Here is a 16,660-nt window from a genome sequence, read left to right on the forward strand (position 1 = left end):
AGGCCCAGTGTCGACAAACGCTCATCGTACGTTAACCCACTCATTCATAGAAACATAGAACATAGGTGCAGGAGGAATCCATTCGGCCCTTCGAGCCTGTACGCACCGCCATTCATTGTGATCACGGCTGATCGTCCACAATCAGTAACCCGTGCCTGCCTTCCCCCCATATCCCTTGATTCCACTAGCCCCTAGAGCTCTATCTAACTCTCTCTTAAACCCATCCAGTGATTTGGCCTCCACTGCCCTCTGTGGCAGAGAATCCCACACATTCACAACTCTCTGGGTGAAAAAGGTCCTTCTCACCTCAGTTTTAAATGGCCTCCCCTTTATTCTTAGACTGTGTGGCCCCTGGTTCTGGACTCGCCCAACATTGGGAACATTTTTCCTGCATCTAGCTTGTCCAGTCCTTTTATAATTTTACATGTCTCTATAAGATCCCCTCTCATCTAAACTCCAGCGAATACAAGCCCAGTCTTTCCAATCTTTCCTCATACGACAGTCCCGCCATCCCGGGGGTTATCCCTGGGACTGTTCTTGTTAACCTCCTCTCCAGAGCCGGCGCATCCTCAGAAACAGGGCCCAGAGTTGAGCACTGCGTGGATGGAACTGTTCCGGCACATTCCACCTAGGGTCGCCAACTGTTTCACTCCCAAGTACGGGATAAAAGGTGACGTCACCGCCCCGCGCCCCACGTGACCTCGCCCAGCCAGCGGCCACGTGCTCCCGCTCCACCAATGGCGGGCCGCCCGGGCCGGGAGGCGGGTTGCTAGGCAAACCTCCGTAAGGCGGCGCCCAGGCTTCCGGACCTACAGTGTCGTTCGGGCCTACAGTGCCGTCCGGGCCTACATTGTCCGGGCCTACAGCGCCCCCCCAGGCCTAATACGGGACAAGTGCGGTCCTGTACGGGACAAACCATTTTAGCCCAAAACATGGGACGTCCCGGCTAATACGGGACAGTTGGCAACCCTAGTTCTCAGATACGGGGCACAGAGTTGCCCATTGTGTGAAGGGGACTGTTCCGGCACATTCCACCTGACCTGGTGTCAGAGAACTCGAGGCTGATGACATTGAGGACTTTCTCCCGGTTGCCGCTGTTGTAGTATTTGACAAAGTCTCCCAGCTTCATCTTGCAGTCGGCCTGGCGAGCCACATCGATCACGTCAATGATCTTGTCCGCTCCTGGGGGAGGGAGGGAGAGGAGGGAGGGAGAGAGGGAGAGAGGGAGTGAGTGAAACGTGGAGAGGAGGGGAGGGAGAGAGTGAGAGAGGCGGTGGAGGAAAGGGGGAGTGGAGGGGAGGGGAGGAGTGTGAGGAGAGGGAAGGAGAGGGGAGGGAGGGAGGGAGGGAGAGAGTGAATCGAGGCCGTGGAGAGGAGGGGGAGGGAGGGAGAGAATGAGTGAGACTTGGAGGGGAGGGTGAGGGAAGGAGAGGAGAGGGGAGTGTAGGGGAGGGAAGGGGGAGGGGAGGGGAGGGGAGGGAGGAGAGTGAATGAGCACGTGGAGTGGTGAGGGGGAGAGTGAGAGAGACGGTGGAGGAAAGGGGAGGGAGGGAGAGAATGAGTGAGACTTGGAGGGGAGGGGAGGAAGGAGAGGGGAGGGAGAGGAGAGGAGAGGAGAGGGGAGGAGAGGGGAGGAGAGGAGAGGAGGGAGAGGAGGGGAGAGGAGGGGAGAGGAGGGGAGAGGAGAGGAGAGGAGAGGAGAGGAGAGGAGAGGGGAGGAGAGGGGAGGAGAGGGGAGGAGAGGTGAGGAGAGGAGGAGAGGAGAGGAGAGGAGAGGAGAGGGAGAGGAGAGGAGAGGAGAGGAGAGGAGAGGAGAGGAGAGGAGAGGAGAGGAGAGGAGAGGAGAGGAGAGGGGAGAGATAGTTGGAGAGGAGAGGGAGGGAGGGGAGAGAGGAGAGGAGAGGAGACGGAGAGGAGAGGAGAGGAGAGGAGAGGAGAGGAGAGGAGAGGAGAGGAGAGGAGAGAGATAGTTGGAGAGGAGAGGGGAGGAGAGATGGTTGGGGGGGAGAGGGGGCTGTGGTGACTCGAAAGGGGAGTGGGGCGGAGGGGGAGAGAGGATCAAAAGGACCCCGAAGGCCTGTTCCCGTGCCGTACGATCAGGCACGAACATTGTGGGCCGAAGGGCCTGTTGCTACTTAGACACAAAACGCTGGAGTAACTCAGCGGGATGGGCAGCATCTCTGGAGAGAGGGAATGGGCGGCATTTCGGGCCGAGACCCTTCTTCAGACCCATTCCTCGGCGTGCTGTAGAACGGGCGCTGGGCACGGGACACGCTGGGCCGAAGGGCCTGTTGGCGTGCTGTATAACGGGCGCTGGACAAGGGCATGCTGGGCCGAAGGGCCTGTTGGCGTACTGCAGAACGGGCGCCGGGCACGGGACACGCTGGGCCGAAGGGCCTGTTGGCGTGCTGAAGAACGGGCGCTGGGCACGGGCATGCTGGGCCGAAGGGCCTGTTGGCGTGCTGTAGAACGGGCGCTGGGCAGGGACATGCTGGGCCGAAAGGCCTGTTGGCGTGCTGCATAACGGGCGCTGGGCACGGGACACGCTGGGACGAAGGGCCTGTTGGCGTGCTGTAGAACGGGCGCCGGGCACGGTGGGACGAAGGGCCTATCGGCGTGCTGTAGAACGGGCGCTGGGCACGGCACATCGGGGGTGGTGCCGCGCCCGAGGGAGCGGGGCACTCACCCACGCACCGCTCCACGTCGTTGACGGTGAAGCTGGCGGGCGGCACGCTCATGCCCAGCCCCGTCCTTCTTGGTCACCAGGATGGGCACGCTGAAACTGTTCTCCTCCAGGTACTCCACCGTCAGCTGCCAGCCCGTCGGCCGCAAGATCACCTCGTCCGCACTGCAGGGCACACACACAGGTATACACACACAGGTGTACAAACACACACAGGTATACACACACACACACACACACACACAGGTGTACACACACACAGGTGTACACACACACAGGTGTACACACACACACACACACAGGTGTATACACACGGTGTACACACGCACAGGTGTACACAAACACACACAGGTGTGTACACACACACACACACAGGTGTACACACATACACACAGGTGTACACACATACACACAGGTGTACACACATACACACAGGTGTACACACATACACACAGGTGTACACAAACACCACACACACACACACACACAGGTGTACACAAACACACACAGGTGTACACAAACACACAGGTGTACACACACACAGATGTACACACACACAGGTGTACACACACACAGGTGTACACACACACAGGTGTACACAAACACACACAGGTGTACACACACACACACACACAGGTGTACACACACACACACAGGTGTACACACACACAGGTATACACAAACACACACACACACACACACAGATGTACACATATACACACAGGTGTATACACACACACACACAGGTGTACACACACACACACAGGTGTACACACATACACACACAGGTGTACACACACACACACACACGGGCACATGTACACACACACACACAGACAAACGATAACCACCATGGGGGGAGAGAGGGGGAGAGGGAGAGAGTCACAGAGGATTAACACAAGAAAACTGCAAGGAGCATTGTGTGCAGTTCTGGCCGCCCCCATTGCAGGAAGGATGTGGAGGCTTTGGAGAGGTTGCAGAGGTTTACCGGAACGCTGCCTGGCTTAGAGGGTCCCAGCTACGGGGACAGGTTGGACAGACTCGTTCACAAGGCTGATCACAGAGGGGGGAAAAGCTTCACCCGAATCTGAGGCCAGTTCAATGGCTATATTTAAGAGGGAGTTAGATGTGGCCCTTGTGGCTAAAGGGACCAGGGGGTATGGAGAGAAGGCAGGTACGGGATACTGAGTTGGATGATCAGCCATGATCATATTGAATGGAGGTGCGTACAGGCTCGAAGGGCCGAATGGCCTACTCCTGCACCTTGTTTCTATGGTGGTGTGCGCTTTCAAGCTTCTGTACTACTTCCTAATCTGAGGAAAGACATTCTTGCCATAGAGGGAGTACAGAGAAGGTTCACCAGATTGATCCCTGGGATGGCAGGACTTTCATATGAAGAAAGACTGGATAGACTCGGCTTGTACTCGCTGGAATTTAGAAGACTGAGGGGGGATCTTATAGAAACATATAAAATTCTTAAGGGGTTGGACAGGCTAGATGCGGGAAGATTGTTCCCGAAGTTGGGGAAGTCCAGAACTAGGGGTCACAGTTTAAGGATAAGGGGGAAGTCTTTTAGGACCGAGATGAGAAAGTTTTTTTTCACACACAGAGAGTGGTGAATCTGTGGAATTCTCTGCCACAGAAAGTAGTTGAGGCCAGTTCATTGGCTATATTTAAGAGGCAGTTAGATGTGGCCTTTGAGGCTAAAGGGATCAGGGGGTATGGAGAGAAGGCAGGTACGGGATACTGAGTTGGATGATCAGCCATGATCATATTGAATGGCGGTGCGTACAGGCTCGAAGGGCCGAATGGCCTACTCCTGCACCTATTTTCTATGTTTCTATGGTGGTGTGCGTTTTCAAGCTTCTGGACCTTCTGCCAGACCGGAGCGGGGAGAAGGAGGGATGAACGGGGTGGGACAGGAACACATCTTTGATTGTGTCAGTGCTTTACCCGAGGCAGCGAGAAGTTTAGTTTAGTTTCGTTTATAGTCCCGTGTACCGAGGTACAGTGAAAAGCTTTTGTTGCGCGCTAACCTGCCAACGTAAAGACTGCACACGATTAAAATCGAGCCGTCCACAGTGTACAGGTACATGACAATAGACAATAGGTGCAGGAGTAGGCCATTCAGCCCTTCGAGCCTGTACGCACCGCCATTCAATGCGATCATGGCTGATCACTCTCAATCAGTACCCCGTTCCTGCCTTCTCCCCATACCCCCTCACTCCGCTATCCTTAAGAGCTCTATCCAGCTCTCTCTTGAAAGCATCCAACGAACTGGCCTCCACTGCCTTCTGAGGCAGAGAATTCCACACCTTCACCACTCTCTGACTGAAAAAGTACTTCCTCATCTCCGTTCTAAATGGCCTACCCCTTATTCTTAAACTGTGTGGCCCCTTGTTCTGGGCTCCCCCAACATTGGGAACATGTTTCCTGCCTCTAATGTGTCCAACCCCCTAATTATCTTATATGTTTCGATAAGATCCCCCCTCATCCTTCTAAATTCCAGTGTATACAAGCCTAATTGCTCCAGCCTTTCAACATACGACAGTCCCGCCATTCCGGGAATTAACCTTAGTAAACCTACGCTGCACGCCCTCAATAGCAAGAATATCCTTCCTCAAATTTGGAGACCAAAACTGCACACAGTACTCCAGGTGCGGTCTCACCAGGGCCCGGTACAACTGTAGAAGGACCTCTTTGCTCCTATATCCTACATGATAAGGGAATAACGTTTAGTGCAGGGTAAAGTCCGATCAAAGATAGTCTAAGAGTCACCAAGAGGTAGATGGGAGGTCGGGACCGCTCTCTAGTTGGTGAGAGGACGGTTCAGTTGCCTGATAACAGCCGGGAAGAAACTGTCCCTGAATCTGGAGGTGTGCGTCTCCACACTTCTGTTCCTCTTGCCCCGATGGGAGAGGGGAGAAGAGGGAGTGGCCAGGGTGAGACTGGACCTTGGTTATGCTGCTGGCCTTGCCGAGGCAGCGTGAGGTGTAGAACCATTCGGCCCATCGAGTCCACTCCGCCAATCAAACACGGCTGATCTATCTCTCCCTCCTAACCCCATTCTCCTGCCTTCTCCCCATAACCCCTGACACCCGCACTGATCAACAATCTATCTATCTCTGCCTTAATATATCCACTGACTTGGCCTCCACAGCCGTCTCTGTGGCAAAGAATCCCACAGATTCACCACCCTCTCACTAAAGATATTCCTCCTCATCTCCTTCCTAAAGGAACGTCCTTTAATTCTGAGGCTGTGCCCTCTGGTCCCAGACTCTCCCACTAGTGGAAACATCCTCTCCACATCCACTCTATCCGGGCCGCTCACTGTTCTGTGCGTTTCAATGAGGTCCCCCCTCATTCTTCTAAACTCCAGTGAGTACATAGAAACATAGAAAATAGGTGCAGGAGTAGGCCATTCGGCCCTTCGAGCCTGCACCGCCATTCAATATGATCATGGCTGATCATCCAACTCAGTATCCCGTACCTGCCTTCTCTCCATACCCCCTGATCCCTTTAGCCACTAGGGCCACATCTAACTCCCTCTTAAATATAGCCAATGAACTGGCCTCAACTATCTTCTGTGGCAGAGAATTCCACAGATTCACCATTCTCTGTGTGAAAAAAAACTTTCTCATCTCGGTCCTAAAAGACTTCCCCCTTATCCTTAAACTGTGACCCCTTGTTCTGGACTGCCCCAACATCGGGAACAGTCTTCCTGCATCTAGCCTGTCCAACCCCTTAAGAATTTTGTACGTTTCTATAAGATCCCCCCTCAATCTTCTAAATTCCAGCGAGTACAAGCCGAGTCTATCCAGTCTTTCTTCATATGAAAGTCCCAGGAATCAATCTGGTGAACCTTCTCTGTACTCCCTCTACGGCAAGAATAAACTGTACAGGCCCAGTGCCGACAAACACTCATCGTACGTTAACCCACTCATTCCTGGGATGGTTCTTGTAAACCTCCTCTGGACGCTCTCCAGAGCCAGCACATCCTTCCTCAGATATGGGGCCCAAAATTGCTCACAATACTCCAGATGCGGCCTGACCAGCCAGCGCCTCATAGAGCCTCAGCATCAGATCCCTGTTTTTGTACACAGGCCCTCTCTTGAAATAAAAGCAAGCATTGAGTTTGCGTTCTTTACTACTGATTCGACTTGCAGATTAACTTTTTGGGAGTCTTGCATCTGCACTCCTAAGGCCCTTTTCACCTCCGAATTTCTGAATTCTCACCCCATTTCGAAAATAGTCTACGCCTTTATTCCTATGACCAAAATAGTCTACTCCTTTATTCCTACGACCAAAATAGTCTACTCCTTTATTCCTACGACCAAAATAGTCCACGCCTTTATTCCTACGACCAAAATAGTCTACTCCTTTATTCCTACGACCAAAATAGTCTACGCCTTTATTCCTACGGCAAAATAGTCTACGCCTTTATTCCTACGACCAAAATAGTCTACTCCTTTATTCCTACGGCAAAATAGTCTACGCCTTTATTCCTACGACCAAAATAGTCTACGCCTTTATTCCTACGGCAAAATAGTCTATGCCTTTATTCCGACGACCAAAATAGTCTACGCCTTTATTCAATAGACAATAGACAATAGGTGTAGGAGTAGGCCATTCGAGCCAGCACCACCATTCAATGAGATCATGGCAGATCATTCTCAATCAGTACCCCGTTCCTGCCTTCTCCCCATACCCCCTGACTCCGCTATCATTAAGAGCTCCAGCTAACTCACTCTTGAATGCGTTCAGAGAATTGGCCTCCACTGCCCTCTGAGGCAGAGAATTCCACAGATTCACAACTCTCTGAGTGGAAAGGTTTTTCCTCGTCTGCTTGTACATCTTTGATTAAAGTAAGCGTGCAGGTACAGCAGGCAGCGAAGAAAGCTAATGGCATGTTGGCCTTCATTGCGAGAGGATTTGAGTTTAGGAGCAAAGAGGTCCTTCTGCAGTTGTACAGGGCCCTGGTGAGACCGCACCTGGAGTATTGTGTGCAATTTTGGTCTCCTAATTTGAGGAAGGATATTCTTACTATTGAGGGAGTGCAGCATAGGTTCACCAGGTTAATCCCTGGGATGGCGGGATTGACATATGATGAAAGAATGGGTCGACTGGCCTTGTATTCACTGGCATTTAGAAGGATGAGAGGGGATCTTATAAAAACATATAAAATTCTTAAAGGATTGGACAGGCCGGAATCAGGGAAAATGTTCCCGATGTTGGGGGAGTCCAGAACCAGGGGCCACACAGTCTAAGAATAAGGGGTCGGCCATTTAGGACTGAGATGAGGAAGAACATTTTCACCCAGAGAGTAGACACACAATGCTGGAGTAACTCAGCGGGTCAGACAGCATCCCAGGAGAGAAGGAATGGGTGATGTTTCGGGTCGAGACCCTTCTACTGACTGAAGTGTCTCAACACGAAACGTCACCCATTCCTTCTCTCCCGAGATGCTGCCTGACCCGCTGAGTTACCCCAGCATTGTGAGTCCACCTTCGATTTAAACCAGCATCTGCAGTTTTTTTCCTACTCCTATTCACGCAGAGAGTTGTGAATGTGTGGGATTCTCTGCCACAGAGGGCAGTGGAGGCCGATTCACGGGATGTTTTCAAGAGACTTATAGCCCACCGTTTGACCTGTTTTTGCAAAATGTTAAACGGTCAGCTCGACATAGATTACCACATCTACACCAAACCTAAACATATCAGGAGTAGACGAGGGCATTCGATTCAATTTGAGATAACAGCTACCAAGACAGATGTGTATCGAAACGTATAAGATTATTAAGGGGTTGGACACGTTAGAGACAGGAAACATGTTCCCAATGTTGGGGGGAGTCCAGAACCAGGGGCCACAGTTTACGAATAAGGGGTCGGCCATTTAGAACGGAGATGAGGAAAAACTTTTTCAGTCAGAGAGTTGTGAATCTGTGGAATTCTCTGCCTCAGAAGGCAGTGGAGGCCAATTCTCTGAATGCATTCAAGAGAGAGCTGGATAGAGCTCTTAAGGATAGCGGAGTCAGGGGGTATGGGGAGAAGGCAGGAACGGGGTACTGATTGTGGATGATCAGCCGTGATCACATTGAATGGCGGTGCTGGCTCGAAGGGCCGAATGGCCTCATCCTGCACCTATTGTCTATTGATGATCAGCCATGATCACGTTGAATGGCGGTGCTGGCTCGAAGGGCTGAATGGCCTCCTCCTGCACCTCATGGAGTCATAGAGTCCTACAGCACAGAAAGAGGCCCTTCGGCCCATCGTGTCCGTGCCGCCCGTTACCAAACACAGTCTAATTTTAATCCCATTTTCCCGCATTTGGACCGTAGCCCTGAATGTTGTAGCATTTCAAGTGCCCATCCAAATGCCTCTTAAACGTTGTGAGTGTTCCCGCCTCCACCACCACCCCAGGCAGTGAGTTCCAGACTCCAACCACCCTCTGGGTGAAAAAGTTCTTTCTCACATCCCCCCGAAACCTCCCTCCCCTTACCCTGTACCTATGTCCCCTCGTTGTTGAACCTTCCACCAGTGGAAGAAGTTCCCCGCCATCTACCTTATCCATGCCCCTCATGATCTTGTACACCTCGATCATGTCCCCTCTCAGCCTTCTCTGCTCCACCTATTGTCTATTGTCGATCCGCCATGATCACGTTGAATGGCGGTACTGGCTCGAAGGGCTGAATGGCCTACTCCTGCACCAGTTTTTATTAATGTTTCTATGTACCTGGGGAAGGTTCTGCTTCGGAGCTCCTGGATGAAGGTCTGACTGCCAGTTTGTACCGGCTGAGTTAGTTCCACCACGCCGATGGTCTCCTGCTTTGGAAAACATTTCCTCTTTTTCACTGAGGGGGAGAGAGAGAGAGAAGGAAAATGAGGGGGGAAAAAGTCACACCTCAGATGCTTCCTGACTAACGAAGCTTCGACTTACGATATTTTGACTTTTCAATGCTGCAAACGCCGGGTAATAGACAATAGGTGCAGGAGGAGGCCATTCGGCCCTTCGAGCCTGTACGCACCGCCATTCAATGTGATCATGGCTGATCATTCTCAATCAGCACCCCGTTCCTGCCTTCTCCCCGTACCCCCTGACTCCGCTATCATTAAGAGCTCTATCTAACTCTCTCTTGAATGCATTCAGAGAATTGGCCTCCACTGCCTTCTGAGGCAGTGAATTCCACAGATTCACAACTCGCTGTCTGAAAAAGTTTTTCCTCATCTCCGATCTAAATGGCCTACCCCTTATTCTTAAACTGTGGCCCCTTGTTCGGGACTCCCCCAACATTGGGAACATGTTTCCTGCCTCTAACGTGTCCAACCCCTTAATAATTTTATGTTTCGATAAGATCTCCTCTCATCCTTCTAAATTCCAGTGTACACAAGCCTAGCCGCTCCAGTCTTTCAACATATGACAGTCCCGCCATTCCGGGAATTAACCTAGTAAACCTACGCTGCACGCCCTCAATAGCAAGAATATCCTTCCTCAAATTTGGAGACCAAAACTGCACAAAGTACTCCAGGTGCGGTCTCACTAGGGCCCTGTACAACTGCAGAATTACCTCTTTGCTCCTATACTCAACTCCTCTTGTTATGAAGGCCAACATGCCCTTGGCTTTCTTCACTGCCTGCTGTACCTGCATGCTTCCTTTCAGTGACTGATGCAGTTGGACACCCAGATCTCATTGTACGTCCCCTGTTACTAACTTGACACCATTCAGATAATAACCTGCCTTATTCTTACCATCAAAGTGGATAACCTCACACTTATCCACATTAACACATCCACATTAACACGCACACAGACACACGCACATACATACACACACACCAGGTGTAGACAATAGACAATAGGTGCAGGAGGCCATTCGGCCCTTCGAGCCAGCACCACCATTCAATGTGATCATGGCTGATCATTCTCAATCAGTACCCCGTTCCTGCCTTCTCCCCATACCCCCTGACTCCGCTATCCTTAAGAGCTCTATCCAGCTCTCTCCTGAATGCATTCAGAGAATTGGCCTCCACTGCCTTCTGAGGCAGAGAATTCCACAGATTCACAACTCTCTGACTGAAAAAGTTTTTCCTCATCTCAGTTCTAAATGGTCAACTGAATGGCGTTTCAGTCTGAAGAAGGGTCTCGACTGAGATGAAGGGTTGAAAAGTAACATTAGCAAATTTGCGGATGACACAAAGCTGGGTGGCAGTGTGAACTGTGAGGAAGATGCTATGAGGTTGCAGGATGACTTGGACAGGTTGTGTGAGTGGGCGGATGCATGGCAGAAGCAGTTTAATGTGTGAAAATGTGAGGTTATCCACTTTGGTGGTAAGAACAGGAAGGCAGATTATTATCTGAATGGTGTCAAGTTAGGAAAAGGGGAAGTACAAAGAGATCTGGGTGTCCTTGTTCATCAGTCACTTAAAGTAAGCATGCAGGTACAGCAGGCAGTGAAGAAAGCCAATGGCATGTTGGCCTTCATGACAAGAGGAGTTGAATATAACAGCAAAGAGGTCCTTCTGCAGTTGTACAGGGCCCTAGTGAGACCGCATCTGGAGTATTGTGTGCAGTTTTGGTCTCCAAATTTGAGGAAGGACATTCTTGCTATTGAGGGCGTGCAGCGTAGGTTCACTAGGTTAATTCCCGGAATGGTGGGACTGTCGTATGTTGAAAGACTGGAGCGACTAGGCTTGTATACACTGGAATTTAGAAGATTGAGAGGGGATCTTAATGAAACCATAAGATTATTAAGGGATTGGACACGTTAGAGGCAGGAAACATGTTCCCAATGTTGGGGGAGTCCAGAACCAGGGGCCACAGTTTAAGAATATGGGGTCGGCCATTTAGAACGGAGAGGAGGAAAAACTTTTTCAGTCAGAGAGTTGTAAATCTGTGGAATTCTCTGCCTCAGAGGGCAGTGGAGGCCAATTCTCTGAATGCATTCAAGAGAGAGCTAGATAGAGCTCTTCATGATAGAGGAGTCAGGGGGTATGGGGAGAAGGCAGGAAGGGGGTACTGATTGTGGATGATCAGCCATGATCACATTGAATGGCGGTGCGTACAGGCTCGAAGGGCTGAATGGCCTCCTCCTGCACCTATTGTCCCAAAACGTCACCCATTCCTTCTCTCCAGAGATGCTGCCTGACCCGCTGAGTTTCTCCAGCATTTCGTGAGCACCTGTAGTTCAGTTGAGTTTATTGTCACGTGTACCGAGGTACAGTGAAAAGCTTTGTTGTTGCGTGCTAACTAGTCAGTGGAAAGACTACACATGATTTTGAAAGGGAGATGTTTCGGGCCGAGACCCTTCTTTATTCGTTCTTCTTTATCTCTCTACATCATCGTCTGTTTAGATCCATAGAAAATTGGTGCAGGAGGAGGCCATTTGGCCCTTCGAGACAGCACCACCATTCATTGTGATCATGGCTGATCATCCACAATCAGTAACCCGTGCCTGCCTTCTCCCCATACCCTTTGATTCCACTAGACCCAAGAGCTCTATCTAATTCTCTTTTAAATTCATCCAGTGATTTGGCCTCCACTGCCCTCTGTGGCAGAGAATTCCACAAATTCACAACTCTGGGCGAAAATGTTCCTTCTCACCTCCAGTAAATTGGCAGCCACTGCCCTCTGTGGCAGAGAATTCTACAAATTCACAACTCTCCGGGTGAAAAAGTTCCTTCTCACCTCAGTTTTAAATGGCCTCCCCTTTATTCTTAGACTGTGTGGCTCCTGGTTCTGGACTCCCCCAACATTGGGAACATTTTTCCTGCATCTAGCTTGTCCAGTCCTTTTATAATTTTATACGTTTCTATAAGATCCCCCTCTCATCCTTCTAAACTCCAGTGAATACAAGCCCAGTCTTTCCAATTTTTCATCATATAACAGTCCCGCCATCCCGGGGATTAACCTGGTGAACCTACGCTGCACTGCCTCAATAGCAAGGACGTCCTTCCTCAAATTATTTTTCTCTCGTTTCCCTGATCCCTAACCAGTCTAAAGAAGGGTCCCGACCTTATTATTAAGGGGTTGGACACGTTAGAGGCAGGAAACATGTTCCCAATGTTGGGGGAGTCCAGAACAAAGGGCCACAGTTTAAGAATAAGGAGTCGGCCATTTAGAACTGAGATGAGGAAAAACTTTTTGTGTAAGAAAATAACTGCAGATGCTGGTACAAATCGAAGGTATTTATTTCACAAAATGCTGGAGTAACTCAGCGGGTCAGGCAGCATCTCAGGAGAGAAGGAATGCGTGACGTTTCGGGTCGAGACCCTTCTTCAGACCCTTCTGAAGAAGGGTCTCGACCCGAAAGGTCACCCATTCCATCTCTCCACAGATGCTGCCTGACCCGCTGAGTTACTCCAGCATTTTGTGTCTACCAGGTTTTGTAGGTTAATTGGCGTCTGTAAATTGTCCCTAGTACGTAGTAGGATAGCGAGGATTTTCACTGTACCTCGGTGCACGTGACAATAAACCGAAGTGTGAATTGTAAATTGTGTTAGTGTACGGGGTGATCGCAGGTCGGTGTGGACTCGATGGGCCGAAGGTCCCATTTCCACGCTGTATCTTTTTTAGGTTTAAATTTATTTTTAGTTTAGAGATACAGCGCAGAAACAGGCCCTTCGGCCCACCGGGTCCGTGCTGACCAGCGATTCCCGCACACTAACACTATCCTACACACAGTAGGGGCAATTTTTATATTTACTAAGCCGAGCGGATGCATGGCAGATGCAGTTTAATGTGGATAAGTGTGAGGTTAGAATAAGGCAGATTATTATCTGAATGGTGTCAAGTTAAGAAAAGGGGACGTACAACGAGATCTGGGTGTCCGAGTGCATCTGTCACTGAAAGGAAGCATGCAGGTACAGCAGGCAGTGAAGAAAGCCAAGGGCATGTTGGCCTTCATAACAAGAGGAGTTGAGTATAGGAGCAAAGAGGTAATTCTGCAGTTGTACAGGGCCCTAGTGAGACCGCACCTGGAGTACTTTGTGCAGTTTTGGTCTCCAAATTTGAGGAAGGATATTCTTGCTATTGAGGGCGTGCAGCGTAGGTTTACTAGGTTAATTCCCGGAATGGCGGGACTGTCGTATGTTGAAAGACTGGAGCGACTAGGTTTGTATACACTGGAATTTAGAAGGATGAGAGGAGATCTTATCGAAACATATAAGATTATTAAGGGGTTGGACACGTTAGAGGCAGGAAACATGTTCCCAATGTTGGGGGAGTCCAGAACCAGGGGCCACAGTTTAAGAATAAGGCGTAGGCCATTTAGAACGGAGATGAGGAAAAACCTTTTCAGTCAGAGAGTTGTAAATCTGTGGAATTCACTGCTTCAGAAGGCAGTGGAGGCCAATTTTCTGAATGCATTCAAGAGAGAGCTAGATAGAGCTCTTAAGGATAGCGGAGTCAGGGGGTATGGGGAGAAGGCAGGAACGGGGTACTGATTGAGAATGATCAGCCATGAACACATTGAATGGTAGTGCTGGCTCGAAGGGCCGAATGGCCTCCTCCTGCACTGATTTTCCATGTTTCTATGTAACTCTCTCTGCACATATTGTCTAATTAACCTACAAACCTGTACGGGACTGACATATGATGAAAGAATAGGTCGACTGAACCTGTATTCACTGGAATTTAAAAGGACGAGAGGGGATCTTATAGAAACATATAAAATTCTTAAAGGGTTGGACAGGCCGGATGCAGGAAAAATGTTCCCCATGTTGGGGGAGTCCAGAATCAGGGGTCAAAGTTTAAGAATAAGGGGTCGGCCATTTAGGACTGAGATGAGGAAAAACGTTTTCACCCAGAGAGTTGTGAATCTGTGGAATTCTCTGCCACAGAAGGCGGTGGAGGCCGATTCACTGGATGTTTTCAAGAGAGACTTACATAGAAACATAGAAAATCGGTGCAGGAGGAGGCCATTCGGCCCTTCGAGCCAGCATCACCATTCAATGTATAAGACAATAACTGCAGATGCTGGTACAAATCGAAGGTATTTATTCACAAAATGCTGGAGTAACTCAGCAGGTCAGGCAGCATCTCGGGAGAGAAGGAATGGGTGACGTTTTGGGTCGAGACCCTTCTTCAGACTATTTATCACCATTCAATGTGATCATGGCTGATCGTCTACAATCAGTAACCCGTGCCTGCCTTCTCCCCAATATCCCTTGATTCTACTAGCCCCTAGAGCTCTATCTAACTCTCTCTTAAATCCATCCAGTGATTTGGCCTCCACTGCCCTCTGCAGCAGAGAATTCCACAGATTCACAACTCTCTGGGTGAAAAAGTTCCTGCTCACCTCAGTTAGATTTAGCTCTTGGGGCTAACGGAATCAAGGGATGTGGGGAGAAAGCAGGAACGTGGTACTGATCAGCCGTGATCGTATTGAATGGCGGTGCTGGCTGGAAGGGCCAAATGGCCTCCTCCTGCACCTATTTTCTGCGTTTCTATGTCTTTGGAGTGTGGGAGGAAACCGAAGGTCCCGGAGAAAACCCACGCAGGTCACGGGGAGAACGTACAAGCTGTATACAGACGGCAATCGAACCCGCAATGAACGAGCGCTGTCAGGCAGTAACGTTACTGGTAGGTGGTACAAAGTGCTGGAGCAACTCAGCTAGTCAGGCCTCATCTCTGCACTTAACACAAATGTACTTACTGACAGAGGGTCCCTGGGTCTTCTCACAGTCCGGGCAGTGGTACTGGTCAATCTCTGCTGCTTTATCTTCCTCCACTCCCACACAGCTGCCAAAACACAACGGGGAGGATGGGGGGGGAGTTACAGACACTGTCCTATCCACAGCGCCACCTCGACCTACGTCCCCAACCCCGCCATCTTTCATTCCCCCCTCACCTCCGCGCCCGAGACGAGGCTTTGGAGTAACTCAGCGGGTCAGGCAGCATCTCTGTGGAGAACGTGGACAGGTACACAAAGTGCTGGAGTAACTCAGCGGGTAGGGCAGCATCTCTGTGGAGAACGTGGACAGGTACAAAGTGCTGGAGTAACTCAGCGGGTCGGGCAGCATCTCTGTGGAGAACATGGACAGGTACACAAAGTGCTGGAGTAAATCAGCGGGTCGGGCAGCATCTCTGTGGAGAACGTGGACAGGTACAAAGTGCTGGAGTAACTCAGCGGGTCGGGCAGCATCTCTGTGGAGAACGTGGACAGGTACAAAGTGCTGGAGTAACTCAGCGGGTCGGGCAGCATCTCTGTGGAGAACGTGGACAGGTACAAAGTGCTGGAGTAACTCAGCGGGTCGGGCAGCATCTCTGGAGAACGTGGACTGGTACAAAGTGCTGGAGTCAGGCAGCATCTCTGCAGAACATGGATGGGTACAAAGTGCTGGAGTAACTCAGCGGGTCGGGCAGCATCTCTGTGGAGAATGTGGACAGGTACAAAGTGCTGGAGTAACTCAGCGGGTCGGGCAGCATCTCTGGAGAACATGGATGGACACAAAGTGCTGGAGTAACTCAGCGGGTCAGGCAGCATCTCTGGAGAACGTAGACAGGTACAAAGTGCTGGAGTAACTCAGCGGGTCGGGCAGCATCTCTGTGGAGAACGTGGACAGGTACAAAGTGCTGGAGTAACTCAGCGGGTCAGGCAGCATCTCTGGATCAGTTATGGGTCGGGACCTTTCTTCAAACTGATTGCAGCGTTTAGTTTATCGTTGTCTCCATTACCATGGTACAGTGAAAATCTTTTGTTTCCATGCTATCCCATCAAATAAAAGACTAGACATTACAAGCAATCCGTCCACAGTGCACTGATAAAGGATAACAGGTACGATATTTAGTGCAAAGATTTTACATTCAGGGTGGCACGGTGGCACAGCGGTAAAGTTGCTGCCTCACAGCGCCGGAGACCCAGGTTCGTTCCCGACTACGGGCGCCGTCTGTACGGAGTTTGTACGTTCTCCCCGCGAGTTTTCTCCCAGATCTTCGGTTTCCTCCCACACTCCAAAGACGTGCAGGCATGTAGGTTAACTG

General features: G+C 50.5%; 1 protein-coding gene across 1 annotated transcript in view; it reads right to left on the reverse strand.

Moving 5' to 3' along the window:
- LOC144611184 (histone lysine demethylase PHF8-like) overlaps window positions 1-15,609 on the reverse strand; it is a 53,879-nt gene extending 38,270 nt beyond the window's left edge. Inside the window, 6 exon segments of the mRNA XM_078430237.1 lie at window positions 985-1,182; window positions 2,687-2,747; window positions 2,749-2,848; window positions 9,416-9,533; window positions 15,333-15,418; window positions 15,528-15,609. Of these exon segments, the coding sequence (XP_078286363.1) occupies window positions 985-1,182; window positions 2,687-2,747; window positions 2,749-2,848; window positions 9,416-9,533; window positions 15,333-15,418; window positions 15,528-15,577 (613 nt within the window). The 5' untranslated portion in view covers window positions 15,578-15,609.
- Between the last annotated feature and the right edge of the window lie 1,051 nt (window positions 15,610-16,660).

This window comes from Rhinoraja longicauda, chromosome 39 (genome assembly GCF_053455715.1).
Source record: "Rhinoraja longicauda isolate Sanriku21f chromosome 39, sRhiLon1.1, whole genome shotgun sequence".
In the NCBI taxonomy this organism is placed as follows: domain Eukaryota; kingdom Metazoa; phylum Chordata; class Chondrichthyes; order Rajiformes; family Arhynchobatidae; genus Rhinoraja; species Rhinoraja longicauda.